Source organism: Tachyglossus aculeatus, chromosome 25 (genome assembly GCF_015852505.1).
Source record: "Tachyglossus aculeatus isolate mTacAcu1 chromosome 25, mTacAcu1.pri, whole genome shotgun sequence".
In the NCBI taxonomy this organism is placed as follows: domain Eukaryota; kingdom Metazoa; phylum Chordata; class Mammalia; order Monotremata; family Tachyglossidae; genus Tachyglossus; species Tachyglossus aculeatus.
In genome coordinates, this window is record NC_052090.1 from 22,498,008 (window position 1) to 22,518,766 (window position 20,759).

The 20,759-nt window shown below is 41.1% G+C and overlaps 1 protein-coding gene across 1 annotated transcript in view; it reads right to left on the minus strand.

Annotated features, from left to right (window-relative positions):
- Window positions 1-5,031, minus strand: part of PPP1R42 (protein phosphatase 1 regulatory subunit 42) — a 30,029-nt gene extending 24,998 nt beyond the window's left edge. Inside the window, exons 1-2 of the mRNA XM_038766725.1 lie at window positions 4,961-5,031; window positions 1,526-1,739 (exon numbers count right to left, since the gene is read on the minus strand). Of these exons, the coding sequence (XP_038622653.1) occupies window positions 1,526-1,654 (129 nt within the window). The 5' untranslated portion in view covers window positions 1,655-1,739; window positions 4,961-5,031. The remainder of the gene's footprint in view (window positions 1-1,525; window positions 1,740-4,960) is intronic.
- Between the last annotated feature and the right edge of the window lie 15,728 nt (window positions 5,032-20,759).

The following is a 20,759-nucleotide window of genomic DNA, read 5'->3' on the forward strand; positions in this document are numbered from 1 at the left end:
CTGTTGTACTGTACCCTACCAAGCGCTTAGTACAGTATTCTGCACACAGTAAGCACACAAATACCATTGATTCCTTAATTGCTTATTTGAATGCTTGATTTCACTTAATAGAAGGCATTTGGGAAATCATTTAATTTTATCCAGACTAGCTATATTCATACCTATAACCAGTCAGTGATATCTATTAAGAGCTTACTATATGCAGAACACTGAATTAAGAGCTTGTGAGAGTCGGTAGATACGTTCCCTGCCCTCAAGGCCTGGGACACTGGGGAAAATGCCGCTGCTGATTTAGCGAAAGGCCAGTGGGGTTGTCTACAGCCCTTTGGTGGTCCTGGGGAGCGGGCACTGGTTCTCAGGCCATGTGGGGTTCAGGGGGTTGCCTCATTACCATGGTGGGACACGCGGGGGTCGTGCTGGGCTCTGAAGAGGCCTTTTGGGGCAGGAATTTGCATTCCTGGGTATTTCTGGGCCACTGTGGCTCCCACCTAATGACATGGGGGTGAAGGGTGGCTTGGTTTGGTCGGATTTCTAGACTATAAGCTCATTGTGGGCAGGGATCGTGTCTGCTAATTCTGTTATATTGCGCTCTCTCGAGTGCTTGGTACAGTGCTCTGCACAGAGTAAGTGCTCAATAAATACCATTGATTGATTACGATCTAGAGGGGCAGACAGACAATAATAAGAATAAATTAAAGATATGTACACAAGTGCTGGGAGCTGAGGGTGAGGTGAATAGCAAATGCTTAAAGAGTCCAAGTCCAAGTGCAGAGGCACCGAACAGCTTAATTAAGGGCTGTTGGAGATGTAATTTTAATAATACTTTGAAGTTGGAATACTTTGAATACTTTGAATACTTTGAAGTTGAAAACAGAAACATACTTTACGTTGCCAACTTGTACTTCCCAAGAGCTTAGTACAGTGCTCTGCACACAGTAAGCGCTCAGTAAATACGATTGATTGATTGATTGATTAGGGAGAGTGTTGGTCCTGTTGTATGTGGAGGGGAAGTTCCAGGCCAAGAGGATGTAGTCAAGGGGTTGGCGGCAAAATAGACAAGATCGAGGTACAGTGAGGAAGTTGGTGTTAGAAATATAAATATATTATAAATTCATAAACTGCCCTAATAATTTTACATTCATACTGCAAGAGAGGTTCCAATTTGTAAATGACCATTATTTTGTTTGTAAAAAAAAATTATGCTACCATTCCAAATATTAAATAATAATAATAATAATTGTGGTATTTGTTAAGAGCTTACTGTGTGCCAGGCACTGTACTAAGCGTTGGGGTGGATACAAGCAAATCAGGTTGGACACAGTCCATGTCCCACATGGGGCTCACAGTCTTAATCTCCATTTTGCAGATGAGGTAAATGAGGCAAAGAGAAGTGAAGTGACTTGCCCAGGGTCACACAGCAGTCAGGTGACAGAACTGGGATTGGAACCAAGGTCCTTCTGAATCATATAATAAAAATGATCCCTAATTTGAAAATGGAGCTTTCATGTAAATAGTGCATTCTTACAATTCTATCTATATTTTTATCTGAGACATTTAGATGAGTTATTTTCCTCAAATACTGTGCCATGCTTTCTTCTCTCCGGGACTTGTGATTGCTGATTTTAGCAACCAGATCCAGGGTTAGTCGAACCATATTTCTTCCGTAACTTAAACCTTCAGATAATGCTATTTTGCTGCCATCTCAAGAAGCAACTTCAATGTTTTTTCAAGACTGGCCCCTTAAAAATAAACAAAAAAAAAGTTAGATTTATAAGCAATAAAAACACACATTCTATTTCTTTTTACATAAGTGCTTATTTTGGCTACCCAATGATAAGGAAATGTATTTCAGTTTGAAAATCTCCTGTGACTCATAGAGCAGGGAGGAACATCTTTGTAAACAATGTACTGTACTTTTCTAATAGAAGTCATAGAATTTGGTAAATTATTTTTACTATTTTATTCATTTATAGAAAACACTCGTGTGTAAACTGTGGTTTGAGGCAAACAACCCAAGAAAATCGAGGGGTTACTTAGATAATAAATATTCTATCTTTTCCTGAATGCCTTATAACTTTTAGAGAAAGCATACCAGAATACGTCTGAAATTCCAGCAGTTTTTGAAGAAGCATACATAGCTTTATATGCCATTATTCAAAGAGGTTTCTATTCTTATGGCCAACAGTAACCTCAGGTGTGGTATCAAGCAATCAATCAATCATATTTATTGAGCACTTACTGTGTGCAGAGCACTGTACTAAGCGCTTGGGAAGTACAAGTTGGCAACACATAGAGACAGTCCCTACCCAACAGCGGGCTCACAGTCTAGAAGGGGGAGACAGAGAACAAAACCAAACATACTAACAAAATAAAATAAATAGAATAGATATGTACAAGTAAGATAAATAAATAGAGTAATAAATATGTACAAACATATACACATATATACAGGTGTACATATATGTATATGTATGTGTGTATGTATATGCATGTATGTATATGTATGTATGCGTTATATGTATATTATATGTATATGTATGTGTGTATGTGTACATATATACAGGTGTACATATATACATATATTATAGTTCTGAGCGCTGGGGAGGTTACAAGGTGATAAGGTTGTCCCACGGGGGGCTCACAGTTTTAATCCCCATTTTACAGATGAGGTAACTGAGGCCCAGAGAAGTCACAGAGCTGACAGTTGGCGGAGCCGGGATTTGAACCCATGACCCCTGACTCCAAAGGCCGGGCTCTTTCCACTGAGCCCCAGACTGAGCCCACTCCTTCCTCTCCCCCTCTTCCCCCTCCCCATCATTCATTCATTCATTTATTCAATCGTATTTATTGACTGCTTACTGTTAATTCATTTCATTCAATCATAATTATTGAGCGCTTACTGTGTGCAGAGCACTGAACTGAGTGCTTGGGAAGTACAAGTTGGCAACATACAGAGACGGTCCCTACCCAACAGCGGGCCCCTCCTTCCCCTCAATCAACCAATCAATCGTATTTATTGAGTGCTTACTGTGTGCAGAGCACTGTACCAAGCGCTTGGGAAGTATAAGTTGGCAACATATAGAGACAGTCCCTACCCAACAGTGGGCTCACAGTCTAGACTGTGTGCAGAGCACTGTACTAAGCGCTTGGGAAGTACAAGTTTGCAACATGTAGAGACAGTCCCTACCCAACAGCAGGCTCCTCCTTCCCCTCAATCAACCAATCAATCGTATTTATTGAGTGCTTACTGTGTGCAGAGCACTGTACTAAGCGCTTGGGAAGTACAAGTTGGCAACATATAGAGACGGTCCCTACCCAACGGTGGGCTCATAGTCTAGACTGTGTGCAGAGCACTGTACTAAGCGCTTGGGAAGTACAAGTTGGCAACATATAGAGACAGTCCCTACCCAACAGTGGGCTCACAGTCTAGAAGCCCCACAGAACATGTATATATATTTGTACATATTTATCTATTTTACTTGTACATATTTACTATTCTATTTATTTTGTTAATATGTTTTGTTTTGTTGTCTGTCTCCCCCTTCTAGACTGTGAGCCCGCTGTTGGGTAGGGACCGGCTCTAGATGTTGCCAACTTGTACTTCCCAAGCGCCTAGTACAGTGCTCTGCAATCCATCAATCGTATTTATTGAGCGCTTACTGTGTGCAGGGCACTGTACTAAGCGCTTGGGAAGTACAAGTTGGCAACACACAGAGACAGTCCCTACCCAACAGCGGGCTCACAGTCTAGAAGGGGGAGACAAGAGAACAAAACCAAACATACTAACAAAATAAAATAAATAGAATAGACATGTACAAGTAAGATAAATAAATAAATAAATAGAGAAATATGCACAAACATATATGCAGGTGTATATATGTATATATATATACACATATATATGTATATGTATGTATGTATTATATTCATTCATTCAATCGTATTTATTGAGCGCTTACTGTGTGCAGAGCACTGTACTAAGCGCTTGGGAAGTACAAATTGGCAACATATAGAGACAGTCCCTACCCAACAGTGGGCTCACAGTCTAGAAGCCCCACAGAGCATTGTATATATGTTTGCACATATTTATCTATTTATTTTACTTGTACATATTTACTATTCTATTCTATTTTGTTAATATGTTTTGTTGTCTGTCTCCCCCTTCTAGACTGTGAGCCCGCTGTTGGGTAGGGACCGGCTCTAGATGTTGCCAACTTGGACTTCCCAAGCGCTTAGTACAGTGCTCTGCAATCAATCAATCAATCGTATTTATTGAGCACTTACTGTGTGCAGGGCACTGTACTAAGCGCTTGGGAAGTACAAGTTGGCAACATCTAGAGACGGTACCTACCCAACAGCGGGCTCACAGTCTAGAAGGGGGAGACAAGAGAACAAAACCAAACCTACTAACAAAATAAAATAAATAGAATAGATATGTACAAGTAAGATAAATAAATAGAGTAATAAATATGTACAAACATATATACATATATGTGTATATGTATTATATTCAATCATTCATTCAATCGTATTTATTGAGCGCTTACTGTGTGCAGAGCACTGTACTAAGCGCTTGGGAAGTCCAAGCTGGCAACATATAGAGACGGTCCCTACCCAACAGTGGGCTCACAGTCTAGAAGCCCCACAGAACATGTAGATATGTTTGCACATATTTATTTATTTTACTTGTACATATTTACTATTCTATTTATTTGGTTAATATGTTTTGTTGTCTGTCTCCCCCTTCTAGACTGTGAGCCCGCTGTTGGGTAGGGACCGGCTCCAGATGTTGCCAACTTGTGCTTCCCAAGCGCTTACTACAGTGCTCTGCACACAGTAAGCGCTCAGTAAATACGATGAATGAATGAATGAATGAATGAATGAATGAATGAATGAGGCAGTGGGTTGCCCAGGGGGAGGTGGAGGCAGGGCTCACCGGACCCCGGCCCCAACGCCTCACCTCCGCTCCGCCAGCAGGCCGGGCCCGTTACCATGGAGACGGGACGCCTGCCTCCCCACGCCGACGGGGCGAGTCTCGCGAGAATTCGGCGCGAGACCGTCCCCGCCCGTCCCCCCAGAGCCGGGGCGCCCCGGAGGCTGTCGGGAGATGGGGGGGGGGGGGGGGCGGTGCTGAGGAGGCGCCTCAGCGGGCCTACGGCCACTGGGGAGAATGCACGGCCCTTCTAACGAATAATAATGATGATAGTATTTGTCAACCGCTTACTTTCATTTATTTATTTATTTATTCATTCATTCATTCATTCATTCATTAATCGTATTTATTAAGCGCTTACTGTGTGCAGAGCATGGGAAGTACAAGTTGGCAACATGAAGAGACGGCCCCTACCCAACAACGGCCATTGGGGAGATTGCACGGCTCTTCTAACGAATAATAATGATGATAATATTTGTCAACCGCTTACTTTCATTTATTCATTCATTCATTCATTCAATCGTATTTATTAAGCGCTTACTGTGTGCAGAGCATGGGAAGTACAAGTCGGCAACATGAAGAGACGGCCCCTACCCAACAACGGCCATTGGGGAGATTGCACGGCTCTTCTAACGAATAATAATGATGATAATATTTGTCAACCGCTTACTTTCATTTATTCATTCAATCGTATTTATTAAGCGCTTACTGTGTGCAGAGCATGGGAAGTACAAGTCGGCAACAAAGAGAGACAGTCCCTACCCAACCACGGCCACTGGGGAGAATGCACGGCTCTTCTAACGAATAATAATAATGATGATAATATTTGTCAACCGCTTACTTTCATTCATTCATTTATTCATTCAATCGTATTTATTAAGCGCTTACTGTGTGCAGAGCATGGGAAGTACAAGTCGGCAACAAAGAGAGACAGTCCCTACCCAACCACGGCCACTGGGGAGAATGCACGGCTCTTCTAACGAATAATAATGATGATAGTATTTGTCAACCAATTACTTTCATTCATTCATTCATTCATTCAATCGTATTTATTAAGCGCTTACTGTGTGCAGAGCATGGGAAGTACAAGTTGGCAACATGAAGAGACGGCCCCTACCCAACAACGGCCATTGGGGAGAATGCACGGCTCTTCTAACGAATAATAATGATGATAATATTTGTCAACCGCTTACTTTCATTTATTCATTAATTCATTCATTCAATCGTATTTATTAAGCGCTTACTGTGTGCAGAGCATGGGAAGTACAAGTCGGCAACAAAGAGAGACGGTCCCTACCCAACCACGGCCACTGGGGAGAATGCACGGCTCTTCTAACGAATAATAATAATGATGATAATATTTGTCAACCGCTTACTTTCATTCATTCATTTATTCATTCATTCATTCAATCGTATTTATTAAGCGCTTACTGTGTGCAGAGCATGGGAAGTACAAGTCGGCAACATAAAGAGATGGCCCCTACTCAACCACGGCCATTGGGGAGAATGCACGGCTCTTCTAACGAATAATAATGATGATAGTATTTGTCAACCGATTACTTTCATTCATTCATTCATTCATTCAATCGTATTTATTAAGCGCTTACTGTGTGCAGAGCATGGGAAGTACAAGTTGGCAACATGAAGAGACGGCCCCTACCCAACAACGGCCATTGGGGAGATTGCACGGCTCTTCTAACGAATAATAATAATGATGATAGTATTTGTCAACCGCTTACTTTCATTTATTCAGTCATTCATTCATTCAGTCGTATTTATTAAGCGCTTACTGTGTGCAGAGCATGGGAAGTACAAGTTGGCAACATGAAGAGACGGTCCCTACCCAACAACGGCCATTGGGGAGAATGCACGGCCCTTTTAACGAATAATAATGATGATAGTATTTGTCAACTGATTACTTTCATTCATTCATTCATTCAATCGTATTTATTAAGCGCTTACTGTGTGCAGAGCATGGGAAGTACAAGTCGGCAACAAAAAGAGACGGTCCCTACCCAACCACGGCCACTGGGGAGAATGCACGGCTCTTCTAACGAATAATAATAATGATGATAGTATTTGTCAACCGCTTACTTTCATTTATTCAGTCATTCATTCATTCAGTCGTATTTATTAAGCGCTTACTGTGTGCAGAGCATGGGAAGTGCAAGTCGGCAACATAAAGAGACGGTCCCTATCCAACCACGGCCACTGGGGAGAATGCACGGCTCTTCTAACGAATAATAATGATGATAGTATTTGTCAACTGATTACTTTCATTCATTCATTCATTCAATCGTATTTATTAAGCACGTACTGTGTGCAGAGCATGGGAAGTACAAGTCGGCAACAAAGAGACAGTCCCTACCCAACCACGGCCACTGGGGAGAATGCACGGCTCTTCTAACGAATAATAATAATGATGATAGTATTTGTCAACCGCTTACTTTCATTTATTCAGTCATTCATTCATTCAGTCGTATTTATTAAGCGCTTACTGTGTGCAGAGCATGGGAAGTGCAAGTCGGCAACATAAAGAGACGGTCCCTATCCAACCACGGCCACTGGGGAGAATGCACGGCTCTTCTAACGAATAATAACGATGATAGTATTTGTCAACCGCTTACTTTAATTTATTCATTCATTCATTCATTCAGTCGTATTTATTAAGCGCTTACTGTGTGCAGAGCATGGGAAGTACAAGTCGGCAACACAAAGAGACGGCACCTACCCAACCACGGCCACTGGGGAGAATGCACGGCTCTTCTAACGAATAATAATAATGATGATAGTATTTGTCAACCGCTTACTTTCATTTATTCAGTCATTCATTCATTCAGTCGTATTTATTAAGCGCTTACTGTGTGCAGAGCATGGGAAGTACAAGTTGGCAACATGAAGAGACGGTCCCTACCCAACAACGGCCATTGGGGAGAATGCACGGCTCTTCTAACGAATAATAATAATGATGATAGTATTTGTCAACCGCTTACTTTCATTTATTCAGTCATTCATTCATTCAGTCGTATTTATTAAGCGCTTACTGTGTGCAGAGCATGGGAAGTACAAGTCGGCAACATAAAGAGATGGCCCCTACCCAACCACGGCCATTGGGGAGAATGCACGGCTCTTCTAACGAATAATAATGATGATAGTATTTGTCAACCACTTGCTTTCATTTATTCATTCGTTCAGTCGTATTTATTAAGCGCTTACTGTGTGCAGAGCATGGGAAGTACAAGTCGGCAACATAAAGAGACGGTCCCTATCCAACCACGGCCATTGGGGAGAATGCATGGCTCTTCTAATGAATAATAACGATGATAGTATTTGTCAACCGCTTACTTTAATTTATTCATTCATTCATTCAATCGTATTTATTAAGCGCTTACTGTGTGCAGAGCATGGGAAGTACAAGTTGGCAACATAAAGAGACGGTCCCTACCCAACAGTGGGCTCACAGGCTAGAAGGGGGAGACAGACAACAAAACAAAACAGGGGGACAGGTGTCAAGTCATCAGAATAAATAGAAGTAAAGCTAGATGCACATCATTAAAATCAATAGAACAGTAAAATAGGAAATTCATTCATTCAAGCAGCGTGGCTTAGTGGATAGAGCACGGACCTGGAAGTGAGAAAGACCTAGGTTCTAATCCCGGCTCACCACTTGTCCGCTGCATGACCTTGGGCAAGTCGCCTCACTTCTTTGTGCCTCGGTTCCCTTGTCTGTACAACGGCGATTAGGACTGTGTCCAGCTTGTTTAACTTGTATTCATTCAATTGTATTTTTCTAGACTGTGAGCCCACTGTTGGGTAGGGACTGTCTCTATATGTTGCCAGCTTGTACTTCCCAAGCGCTTAGTACAATGCTGTACACACAGTAAGCGCTCAATAAATACGATTGATTGATTAATTGATTCATTCAATTGTATTTATTGAGCGTTTACTGTGTGCAGAGCACTGTACTAAGTGCTTGGGAAGTACAAGTTGGCAACATATAGAGACAGTCCCTACCCAACAGTGGGCTCACAGTCTAAAAGGGGGAGACAGAGAACAAAACCAAACATACTAACAAAATAAAATAAATAGAATAGATATGTACAAGTAAAATAAATAAATAAATAGAGTACTAACCACTTGGGAAGTACAAGTTGGCAACATATAGAGACGGTCCCTACCCAACAGCGGGCTCACAGTCTAGAAGGGGGAGACAGACAACAAAACAAAACATTTTAACAAAATGAAATGAATAGAATAAATATGTACAAGTAAAATAGAGTAATAAATATGTACAAACATATATATATATATATAGGTGCTGTGGGGAGGGGAAGGAGGTAAGGCAGGGGGCATGGGGAGGGGGAGGATGGAGAGAGGAAGGAGGGGGCTTAGTCTGGGAAGGCCTCCTGGAGGAGGTGAGCTCTCAGTAGGGCTTTGAAGGGAGGAAGAGAGCTAGCTTGGTGGATGTGCGGAGGGAGGGCATTCCGGGCCAGGGGGAGGACGTGGGTCGGGGGTTGATGGCGGGACAGGCGAGAACGAGGCCCAGTGAGGAGGTTAGCGGCAGAGGAGCAGAGGGTGCGGGCTGGGCTGGAGAAGGACAGAAGGGAGGTGAGGTAGGAGGGGGCGAGGGGATGGACAGCCTTGAAGCCCAGGGTGAGGAGTTTTTGCCTGATAAATAGTAAATATGTACAAGAATAACAAAATAAATAGAATAGTAAATATGTGCCCAGCTCTGTTCTAGGGCTGTGGTAGATACAAGGTAATCAGGGTGTCCCCCGTGGGGCTCACACTTTTAATCCCCATTTTACAGCCGAGGTAACCGAGGCCCAGAGAAATGAAGTGACTTGCCCAAGGTCACCCAGCATAAGGGCTGGTGCTAGGATTAGAGGTTTGTACAGATTTAGTATTCTATTTTACTTTTACATATTTACTATTCTATTTATTTTGTTAATGATGTGCATCTAGCTTTATCTCTATTTATTCTGATGACTTGACACCTGTCCACATGTTTTGTTTTGTTGTCTATCTCCCCCTTCTAGACTGATCCCGTTGTTGGGTAGGGACTGCCTCTATATGTTGCCAACTTGTACTTCCCAAGCGCTTAGTACGGTGCTCTGCACACAGTAAGCGCTCAATAAATACGATTGATGATGATGATGATAGAGGAGAGAGGGAGGGGACTAAGGAGAAAGGACTGGCAAGGGAAAGAGTGAAGCCGAGTGGGGATGAGGAATGGTCAGAGAAAGGCACAGGAAAGGCTGGCAGTGAAAGGATGAGATGATGATGAGAGGGACCCAGGAGAAAAAAAGAGTCTAGGAAAGACCAAGATGAACATTCAGCAAAGGAAGAAAAAACAAAAACAAATGCGAGATGTTAGAAGAGTTTGAGAGGGACAAAGAGAAAAACAGACAGATGAAGAGTGAGAGATAAACACCCAGATACACAGAGGAGTAATGAAATGAAGGAAGAAAACATTACAAGAAAAATAGGGAGACTGGGATGGCATAGATATGTGGATAGAGGAACAAAGGATTGAGCTCACCCAGATCAAATATGGGGATTTCTGCCAGTGGGTTAAAGATAGGACTCTCTCCTTCCACTGTATATAGACATTTTTTATCACTGTGGTAGATGAATAGGACAGAGTCCAAGCCTTTTCCCAGTAGTATTGCATTGTATTTACAACTGACTAAACCCTCAAGGTCCTTGTTCTCAAAAAGGCCTCATATTAAGATCACTATTTTTGACGTTAATTTATGACTTAAATCTCTCCCAAAGCAGGGACCTCCTCAAGGCTGCAGGTGTTAAAAGAGGTTTCACTGTAGTAGTATGGGTTTAAAATGAGCAGCGAGGCAGATTTAAGAAAAAATATTTACTCATTAAGAGGCGAAATATGATTCCTGTCTAGTGGGTGCACTGTGTTAAACCAACATCAGTTACACTCCAGTGTGGCAGGAATTTGGCAGAGTACAAGACAGCCTTATCCTCTATTCAGCTTTTGGAAACACCGTAAAAAATACACCTCGGCTCACAGCTGTTTCAGATGTGAGATAAAAGGGCACCCTAAAAATAGATTGAGTCCTTGAGAATCACCTTTCCAAACTATGCTAGCTGAATGGGGCTTGATAAAATATGGCATAAAATGCAAATTTACTGGCAGGCCAAAGATCTTCTTATGAAAATATTATTGGTGGACTGACTTTTCTCCGAGTGGGAAGGGGTAGTGGGAGAGTTTTTTGGAATGTTTGAGTGAGTTTTTTTCATTCTGGTTCCATCTCCAAAATGTACATCTCCAAAAGTGCTTTTGACATTTAAGAGTGGGTTTGGAAGTTCTAAAGGACCGGACAGTGGTGGACTCATGCTTGGGAGACCACCCTGAAAAGTGAAAGTGATTTCCACCACCACTCTATCATCATCACCCTTCTCTCGTCTCACACTCATACTCTGAGTATGAGCCAGCCCCCCAGCATTTGTTAGAACAAAGCATTACTTCTGCTGTAACTGGGTTTCATTTTGCAATTTGAATCGAAGCGATTGAATTAGAAAACATTCTTCCCCAACACACATCTGTGGATATGAAACCTTCCTCAAGTGGGCGCAAATAGAATCGGTGTAGGAAGAAACGGTTGTGCACATATGCGTGGCATCAATCAATCAATCAATAAATCATATTTATTGAGCGCTTACTGTGTGCAGAGCACTGTACTAAGCGCTTGGGAAGTACAAGTTGGCAACATAGAGAGACAGTCCCTACCCAACAGTGGGCTCACAGTCTAAAAGGGGGAGACAGAGAACAAAACCAAACATACTAACAAAATAAAATAGAATAGATATGTACAAGTAAAATAAATAGAGTAATAAATATGTACAAACATATATACAGGTGCTGTGGGGAAGGGAAGGAGGTAAGGCATCAGCCAAGGGGCAGATACTATCATCATCATCATCAATCGTATTTATTGAGCGCTTACTATGTGCAGAGCACTGTACTAAGCACTTGGGAAGTACAAATTGGCAACGTATAGAGACAGTCCCTACCCAACAGTGGGCTCACAGTCTAAAAGGGGGAGACAGAGAACAAAACCAAACATACTAACAAAATAAAATAAATAGAATAGATATGTACAAGTAAATAAAGAGTAATAAATATGTACAAACATATATACATATATACAGGTGCTGTGGGGAAGGGAAGGAGGTAAGGCATCAGCCAAGGGGTAGATACTATCATCATCATCATCAATCGTATTTATTGAGCGCTTACTATGTGCAGAGCACTGTACCAAGCGCTTGGGAAGTACAAATTGGCAACGTATAGAGACAGTCCCTACCCAACAGTGGGCTCACAGTCTAAAAGGGGGAGACAGAGAACAAAACCAAACATACTAACAAAATAAAATAAATAGAATAGATATGTACAAGTAAAATAGAGTAATAAATATGTACAAACATATATACATATATACAGGTGCTGTGGGGAAGGGAAGGAGGTAAGGCATCAACTAAGGGGTAGATACTATATAGTTCTTCCAGTAATGCAAAGTCCTTCAAAAACTCTGTTGTGGAGTTTGCTGCATTCCACCTCCCCACCGCAACCTCCATCTCCTTCTGGATCATATTTTTGTCATTCCTGGTGGTCATACCTTAAATTTCTTCCCCCCATCATCACTCCAGTAGGAATGGAAACACTTCCACTCACAAACCCACATGTATTAGCTGCCTCTTTTGCTGGTGGGTTCTAAGGTGAGATGTGCTCTTTTAGACTGTGAGCCCACTGTTGGGTAGGGACCGTCTCTATATGTTGCCAATTTGTACTTCCCAAGCGCTTAGTACAGTGCTCTGCACACAGTAAGTGCTCAATAAATACGATTGATGATGACGATGATGATGATGTGCTCCTATGCTGAATTCCACAGTCCAGTTCAAGAGCCACAGCTGGCAGGATCTGGAGCGTGGAAGAGTTCCAGGGAAGCGGAGAGGGGACCAGGCTCTGGAGGCGGCTGGAGCGGGGGGGAAGAGAGCAGGGTTCGATGAGGCACATCTGGGTGTTCATTAAGAATTAGGGCTATTCACACATGCAAAGCACACACACATAAACAGGCTTGCTAATTAGCTCTGACACAGTTAATCAGAGAAGCACCGTGGCCTAGTGGTTTTGGCACAAGCGTGGGAGTCAGAAGGACCTGGGTTCCGATCTTGGCTCTGACACTTGCCTGCCGTGTGACCTTGGGTAAGTCACTTCTCTGTGACTCAGTTACCTCATCTGTAAAATGGGGATTAAGACTACGAGCCCTTTGCAGGACAACCTGTCAAGGGCTTAGTACAGTGCTCTGCACACGGTAAGCGCTCAATAAATACGACTGAATGATTAGCTTATATCTACCCCAGCACTTACTACTGCACCTGGCACATAGTATCATCATCATCATCATCAATCGTATTTATTGAGCGCTTACTATGTGCAGAGCACTGTACTAAGCGCTTGGGAAGTGCAAATCGGCAACATATAGAGACAGTCCCTACCCAACAGTGTTTAACAAATACCGTAAAAAAAGTGGAGCCAGGTGGGAGAGAGATCTCCCCCTTAGAGTTCTCCCCCTTCTCGACTGTGAGCCCACTGTTGGGTAGGGACCGTCTCTATATGTTGCCAACTTGTACTTCCCAAGCGCTTAGTACAGTGCTCTGCACACAGTAAGCGCTCAATAAATACGATTTAATGAATAAATGAATCTTCCTGCCTTCTTCTTCCAGCTTGCCCCTTCCTGATTCCTCTTCTCTACTTCTGCACTTGCACTTTGTTAGAGATACCGTAACAGACTCTTTATCATTTTGTCTTTACCCCAATCAATTATTGATACTTACTGACTATTGTGTGCAGAGCACTGTGCTAAGTGCCTGGGAGAGTACAGTACAGGAGAGTTGGTAGACACGATTCCTGCCCTCAAGGAGTTTATAATCTACTGGGGGAGACAGACATTAAAAAGAATTACAGATAGGGGAAGGGCAGAGTAAGAATTTGTACAATATAAATTATTTATTGTGTAGGAACAATTACTTCTGTTGAAGTTCTCATGGCTACAATTGGTAGCCACCTGTCAGCCGTGTGACTTTGGCCAAGTCACGTCACTTCTCTGTGCCTCAGTTACTTCATCTGGAAAACGGGGATGAAGACCGGGAGCCCCACGTGGGCAACCTGATATCTTTGTATCTACTCCAGTGCTTAGAACAGTGCTTGGCACATAGCATTATTATTTTTATTGCAATTTCAGAGATATCTGAGGTGTAATTTTTAAGTGGGAGCCAGAGTGTGAAAATGATCACACCTCATCAAATCTGAGACTATAAGCTCATTGTAGGCAGGGAATGTGCCGGTTACATTGTTGTGTGGTACTCTCCCAAGTTCTTAGTACAGTGCCCTGCGCACAGTTAGTGCTCAGTACACACCAATTGAATGATTAAAAATTATTATTTTGAATGGGGAGGGCATGAAAAGATGGACTGGTGAACACATGAGGTTTATTTGTGTTCAGAAAATGTTAGTTGGTGCTGATCTATAATGATTTGATTATTATGAATAGTGACAAAAGGGAGAATACCATTTGTCAATTCATAAGGAAATACTATGCTTTTAAACCCTTCGAGTTCCATGTAAGAAAATATAGTGTAATAACAGAAGTGATATGTTTTCTAATTCTGTATATTAGCACTCATTTACTCTGATATAGAACAAGTAGCTAGAAGCCGTAATTATTGTTATATTTGCTAAGTGCTTTCTACGTGCCAAGCATTGTACTAAGCACTGGAGTAGATATAAGGTAAATTAGGTCAGACGTGGTCCCTGTCCCCATGGGGCTCACAGTCTAAATTAGGAGGAATTGTACTTTCTAAGCTCTTAGTAGAGTGCTCTGCACAAAGTAAGTGCTCAATAAATACGATTGAATGAATGAGGAAGAACAGGTGTTTGAATCCCCATTTTTCAGATGAGAAAATTGAAGTCCCAGAGAAGTGAACATGACTGCTCTTCTATTTAAAGTGAAGCAGACATATCTCCTGAAAAATAGAAGTGGTTTATCATCTCACAACCCTAAAATGTGGAAGTCAAAACAGAGGTATATTTTGGAAGACCAATTCTGATGTGCAGATAACGTTGTTAGCTGAAATGTTTGGTGAATCTTCAGATTTATCATCATGTGTAATGCATTATATTATCTTGAATTACTGCAGTATTTTGAGGGTTCTTGCAGATGTTTCTTAAATGAGTTATTATGGTCTTTTGCTTAGTGCCCCAGATGTATTCTCTTATAGAGAATTGGTCCTATCTTTTAACATTTTCACATTCAGTTCTTAATGGTGCAAGGAGCTCTTTATTCCAAATTGTCACTTAACAGTTTTTACCATGATCTATCAGTTCAAATAACCACAAAATCGTGCATGACTATAGAATAGTGAATATTGGTAGATCTGAAAGCTAATGAGGCAATTCAAAAAAGCCTTTAAAATTAGTCTGGATGACGTAATACGCTATTTTGTTTCCTCTCGGATAAAGTTTTTCAATTTGATTCTCCACTTAATATCTCAGAGAGGGTTAAGAATGTGTTCTCTTGTGGACAAAGGGAAGGAAAGCCTTTTGCTGATGTCTTTGAAAATTCTCCTTAGCATCTGGAGATTGAGATGGCCACACCCTGAAGCGGCACTTTGGTTAAATTTGATTGCGCCTAACCTTGGAATAAAACAGCTATAACCTTTGCTCTGAGACCTGGGAAAACACATAACGTTTACGTGTCCTTAAAATATTAATGATTTCCAAAAGGGGTTAGATAAATTCATGGGTTGGCAAGTCCATGATATAGTAATGAATAGGGAATGTTAGAAGTTTCCCTTCCTGTGCAGATTAATAATCATTGTTCCTTCAGAAGTCCTATGGAGTTGCTTTGGCAGTATTAATCAACAGTTTTTTTTTGAGTGCTCATTCTTTACCGAGTACTTTATTAAGTGTGTGGGAGAGTACAACAGAGTTAGTAGATGTGAACTCTGCCCGCAAGGAGCTTACTTTTTAGGAGGATACTAGACTGTAGTTGTATATATTGTGCTGTATACAATACTATACTATACTGAGTGGGCCATTGTTCTGTTAGAGCTTGGTTTTTCTTTGGTAAGATAATTTGTTTGGACAATTGTAAAAGCTTTTATAGTTTATTAAGTAATCTTTACTTTTTTGTGGCATTTGTTAAGTGCTTACTACGGGCCAGGCACTGTACTATGCGCTGGGGTGGGTACAAGAAAACCAGGTTGGACACAGTCGATGTCTCACATACGAGGCTCACAGTCTTAATCCCCATTTTACAGATGGAGTAATTGAGGCACAGAGAAGATTTGTGTCTTGCCCAAGGTCACATATCTGACAAGTGGTGGAGTCTGGATTAGAACCCAGGGCCTTCTGACCCCCCAGGCCTGTCCTCTATACAGTAGGTCAAGCTCTTCTTAAATGTTTCAAAATCCCTGGTCATAATCAATCAGTGTATTAAGCACTTGGGAGAGTACAATATAACAGAATTAGCAGACATATTCCATGCCCATAACAAGCTTATAGTCTAGAGAGATGAAAAAAACATCTCTTTTATTCCTGACACAAGTAACATAGCAAGTGGATGCAGTTTGCCTCCAACTAGGGAGAAGTTCAGATGACTTATTTTTCAGTATGCGCTTAAGAAACAGGGATATTAATTGATTTCCTATTTTTTAGAAGTGATATTTTATTTACTGGCCCTAAGGTATTAGAAATTAAAATAAATCGAGGCACACACTCACACACAGGAAATAGATTAAGTACTAGAGAAATGGAATGTAACTTGTATTTAAAACAAGATCTAAACAATTTGAGTGTTTGTGCTTCTCAAAGATTTTAACATTTCCATTTCAGAATGACGTAAACAGAAAAGTTGTGGTGAACATGTTCAGCCCATGTAACTTCTCATTATCAAGTACCAAGTCTGTGACATAAATTCATCATTTTTGAGATTTATTTGGAGGTGATTGTTAAACTCTAACTTTCAAAAAGATTAGCAGCTTTCAAGCCCTTTTTTTTCGTAATAAAACAAGCATTTCCCAGCATATTTCAAATCCATCAGAGTTAAATAATGTGAGGGTCTAAACAGAACTCTGTTCTAGACAACATACTTCTTTATGCGTAGGACTTTGGCTCTGAAAAAGACTACAACTGTAGCTCATCAAAATGAGCCCCTAAGGCACAATACCATTTCATTCAGTCATTAGAAACCCTAGTATAATTGCCTTTAAATCCAAAGTAAATATGAACATTGACAGAGGGGAGTCTCCAGTCTGTTAGGCAATTGTTCCATAAATTTTGGCACCAAAAGATCCACATGGTGAAAAAGCCATTAATCATTTGTGTTACTTATCAAGCTATGATTTTAGCCATTTCCTCTTCCTAAATTTCCCCATAAGTACTATAAGTGGGTTTTTTTTGTTTTAATAATATTTTGATTTCTGAGGTCAAAAACCTTAAATATAACAATATGCTTCCTAATTCACCAGGAACTGGGACAAACTGACCTCAAGCCCCATGATTACTACGGTATTATACTGAAATGATCAGGTCATATTAGCTTTGTCTAGAAAACATGCCTAGGAAAATGAAAAACATGTTCATTACATGTTTACAATCTTGTAAACAAATTACTTATTTCATTTAGAATCCTAAAATGAATTGTATTGTCTTTGAACCAGTATTGTTGCCAGCTGAAAGGTGATGGGGGGGAGGGGATGTTTTACGTAAGATCTTTTGTTCAAAGTATGTTGAAATCTGAGAACATAAGACTTTGCTGAATGATGTTTTGCAAGCAGAGATTGACAAAGAAACACACGCTGACAGGCAAGTACAATGAATGACACAACCACTTCATGAGTTCATTGCTGAATGTGGCTATCTTCCACTGAAATAATTTTATTTTATGAGGACAAGCAAAATGAAGAGAGCAGTTGGCTGATTTGTGTTTTTGGCTATTCCAAAAACAAATACATTGCTCACCACTGTTATGCGCCTTTGGAGTTTAACTAATGTTAAGATACTCCAGAAATACAGAAAGAACCGTTGAAAACTAAACAGTCTGTTTTCAGTTCAGTTTATTCAACTACCCCCAGATACAGTGCAGACATTAGCAACATAAATGAATTCAAATATGCATGCACAATTCTTACATCTGTACCTCATCATTCACACAACAGTTTTTGGAAACTCCAAACTTCCATGGTGAACAGCTCTCTGAACCCCAAACATTCTACCCCATTCTCATGTGCTCGTTCCTTTGTGTTTATTTTGAAGTGGAGTGAAATTGAGGAGTTTATTATTCTATTATGCAAAGAGAGGACTGCTCAAAATTAAAAATACTGGTTAGACATTGGGCTAATTTGGAAAAACAATCTTTGTGCTCTAGCCTCAAATGGACTGCATGTATTTGATCTCAGCAGATTTTCCCAAAACCCCAAATTGTCTAATCGTAAGTGAGCCCTTTTCTCCTGTTGTATGTCTTCACAATTCTCCCTGGCACTTCCTGTAACTTCAAAACGGATTCGTGTGTGGTGGGTGGGCAGACCTGGTCTAGAAAAAACAGGGTCTCAATAATAAAGTACCCTTTTTAAAAAAATGGTATTTGTTAAACGCTTAGTCTGTGTCAAACACTGTTCTAAGCGCTGGGGTAGATACAGGTGAATTAGGTTGGACACAGTCCCTGTCCCTCATGGGGCTCGCAGTCTAGGAGGGAGAACAGAGGCAGACATTGAGAAGTTAAGTGACTCTCTCAGGGTCACACAGCAAGCATTTAGCAGAGCCAGAATTAGAATTCAGGTCTTCTGGCTCTCAGGCCCGTGCTCTTTCCACCAGGCCACTCTAGTTAAAAAACAAGAATGAAATTAAAAAAAAAACCCCAAAAACCCCAAAACCCGCATCTAACTAGAAAAAAAGATAGTTGTTTAACAATAAAGGTGCTATGCATCAAACCTTAATAAATTTAAGCAGTAATTCAACATCTATTTTGGGTTTATTATTGTGTCAAGCCTTTTCATTCATTCATTCAATCGTATTTATGTATTTTATTCTTTCTGTTAGGCCACAGTGCTTCTTTATTGTGGTTTCTCTGGAGTGAGACTCGGGGAAGCTAGGGTCTGTGTCCCTTCCCGACACTCTTCTAGGGGAGGGGAGATTGGTATATGATCCTGCCAGAATTGCCTCCTAATTGACAGGCATCATCATCATCATCATCAATCATATTTATTGAGTGCTTACTATGTGCAGAGCACTGTACTAAGCGCTTGGGAAGTACAAATTGGCAACATATAGAGACAGTCCCTACCCAACAGTGGGCTCACAGTCTGTGGGGGAGGAGCTGCACCCTTTCAATTTGAGAAAATCTGCCCCATTATCATTCATTCAATCACATTTATTGAGCACTTACTGTGTGCAGAGCACTGTACTAAGCGCTTGGGAAGTACAAGTTGGCAACATATAGAGACGGTCGGTCCCTACCCAACAACGGGCTCACAGTCTTGGGTGGTGTCCTGACCAGGAATCAGGCTACTATTCACTGTCTCTAATTAATGACCTGGATGAAGGATTCAGAACATTCCCAAATTGGAACATAAGCTTGCCAACTTGTACTTCCCAAGCACTTAGTACAGTGCTCTGCACGCAGTAAGCGCTCAATAAATATAATTGAATGATGGGGTTGCTACTACCCCTGAAGATGTGAATACAATTTAAAGGTAAAGTATCATGATAAATTACAGATATGGTATGAAATTTGAGGTAGTTAGCAGTTGAGGGAGAAGCAGCGTGGCTCAGAGGAAAGAGCACGGGCTTGGGAATCAGAGGTCATGGGTTCTAATCCTGGCCCCGCCACTTGTCAGCTGTATGACTTTGGGCAAATCACTTCAATTCTCTGGGCCTCAGTTTCCTCATCTAGAAAATGGGTATTGAAACTGAGAGCCCCATGTGGGGCAACCTGATTACCTTGTATCCCCCCAGCGTTTAGAACAGTGCTTGGCACACAGTAAGCACTTAACAAATGTCATTATTATTGTTAGCATGATTCTGGGGAGCAGTAGAGCCTAGAGGAATGAGCATGGATTTGGGATTATATCTGGGTTCTAATCCCATAGCTGTCAATTACCTGCAAGTTGCATAATTTTGCTGTGCCTCAGTTTTCTCACCTGTAAAATGGGAATTCATTACCTGTTCTTTCTCCTTTGACTTTGAGCCCCATATGGGACAGGGACTGTGTCTGACCTGATTATTCTGTATCTACCCCAGTGGTTAGTACAGTGCTTGGCACATAATAACAGTAATTGTGGTATTTAAGTGCTTACTATGGGTCAAGCACTGCTGTCATTTCTTATTCTTCTCCATCGCTTATGCATTTGGATCTGCATCCCTAAAGTACTTGTTATTCACCCCACAACACTGACGTACCTATCCCTATACACTCTCACTTCTCCTCTCAGTAATTTATTTTAATGTCTGTCACCTTCTCTAGACGGTGAACTCCTTGTGGGCAAGGAATGTGTCTATCCACTCTGCTGTTTTGTTCCCTCCCAAGCACCTAGTAGTGTTCAGTATGCAGTAAACACTCAATAAATCTTATTGATTGATTGATTTTGTACCTCACTAGGAAAATGAAGCTGTAATTAGTGTTTGTTGTTTAGAAATATCAGGGGGATATTTTCATTACAACTTTTGAGGAAGTTTCATTTTGGCTTCAGATACTGTAAAGATACTGCATTATTTCCTGCTGGCCAATGTATCTGCTTAATG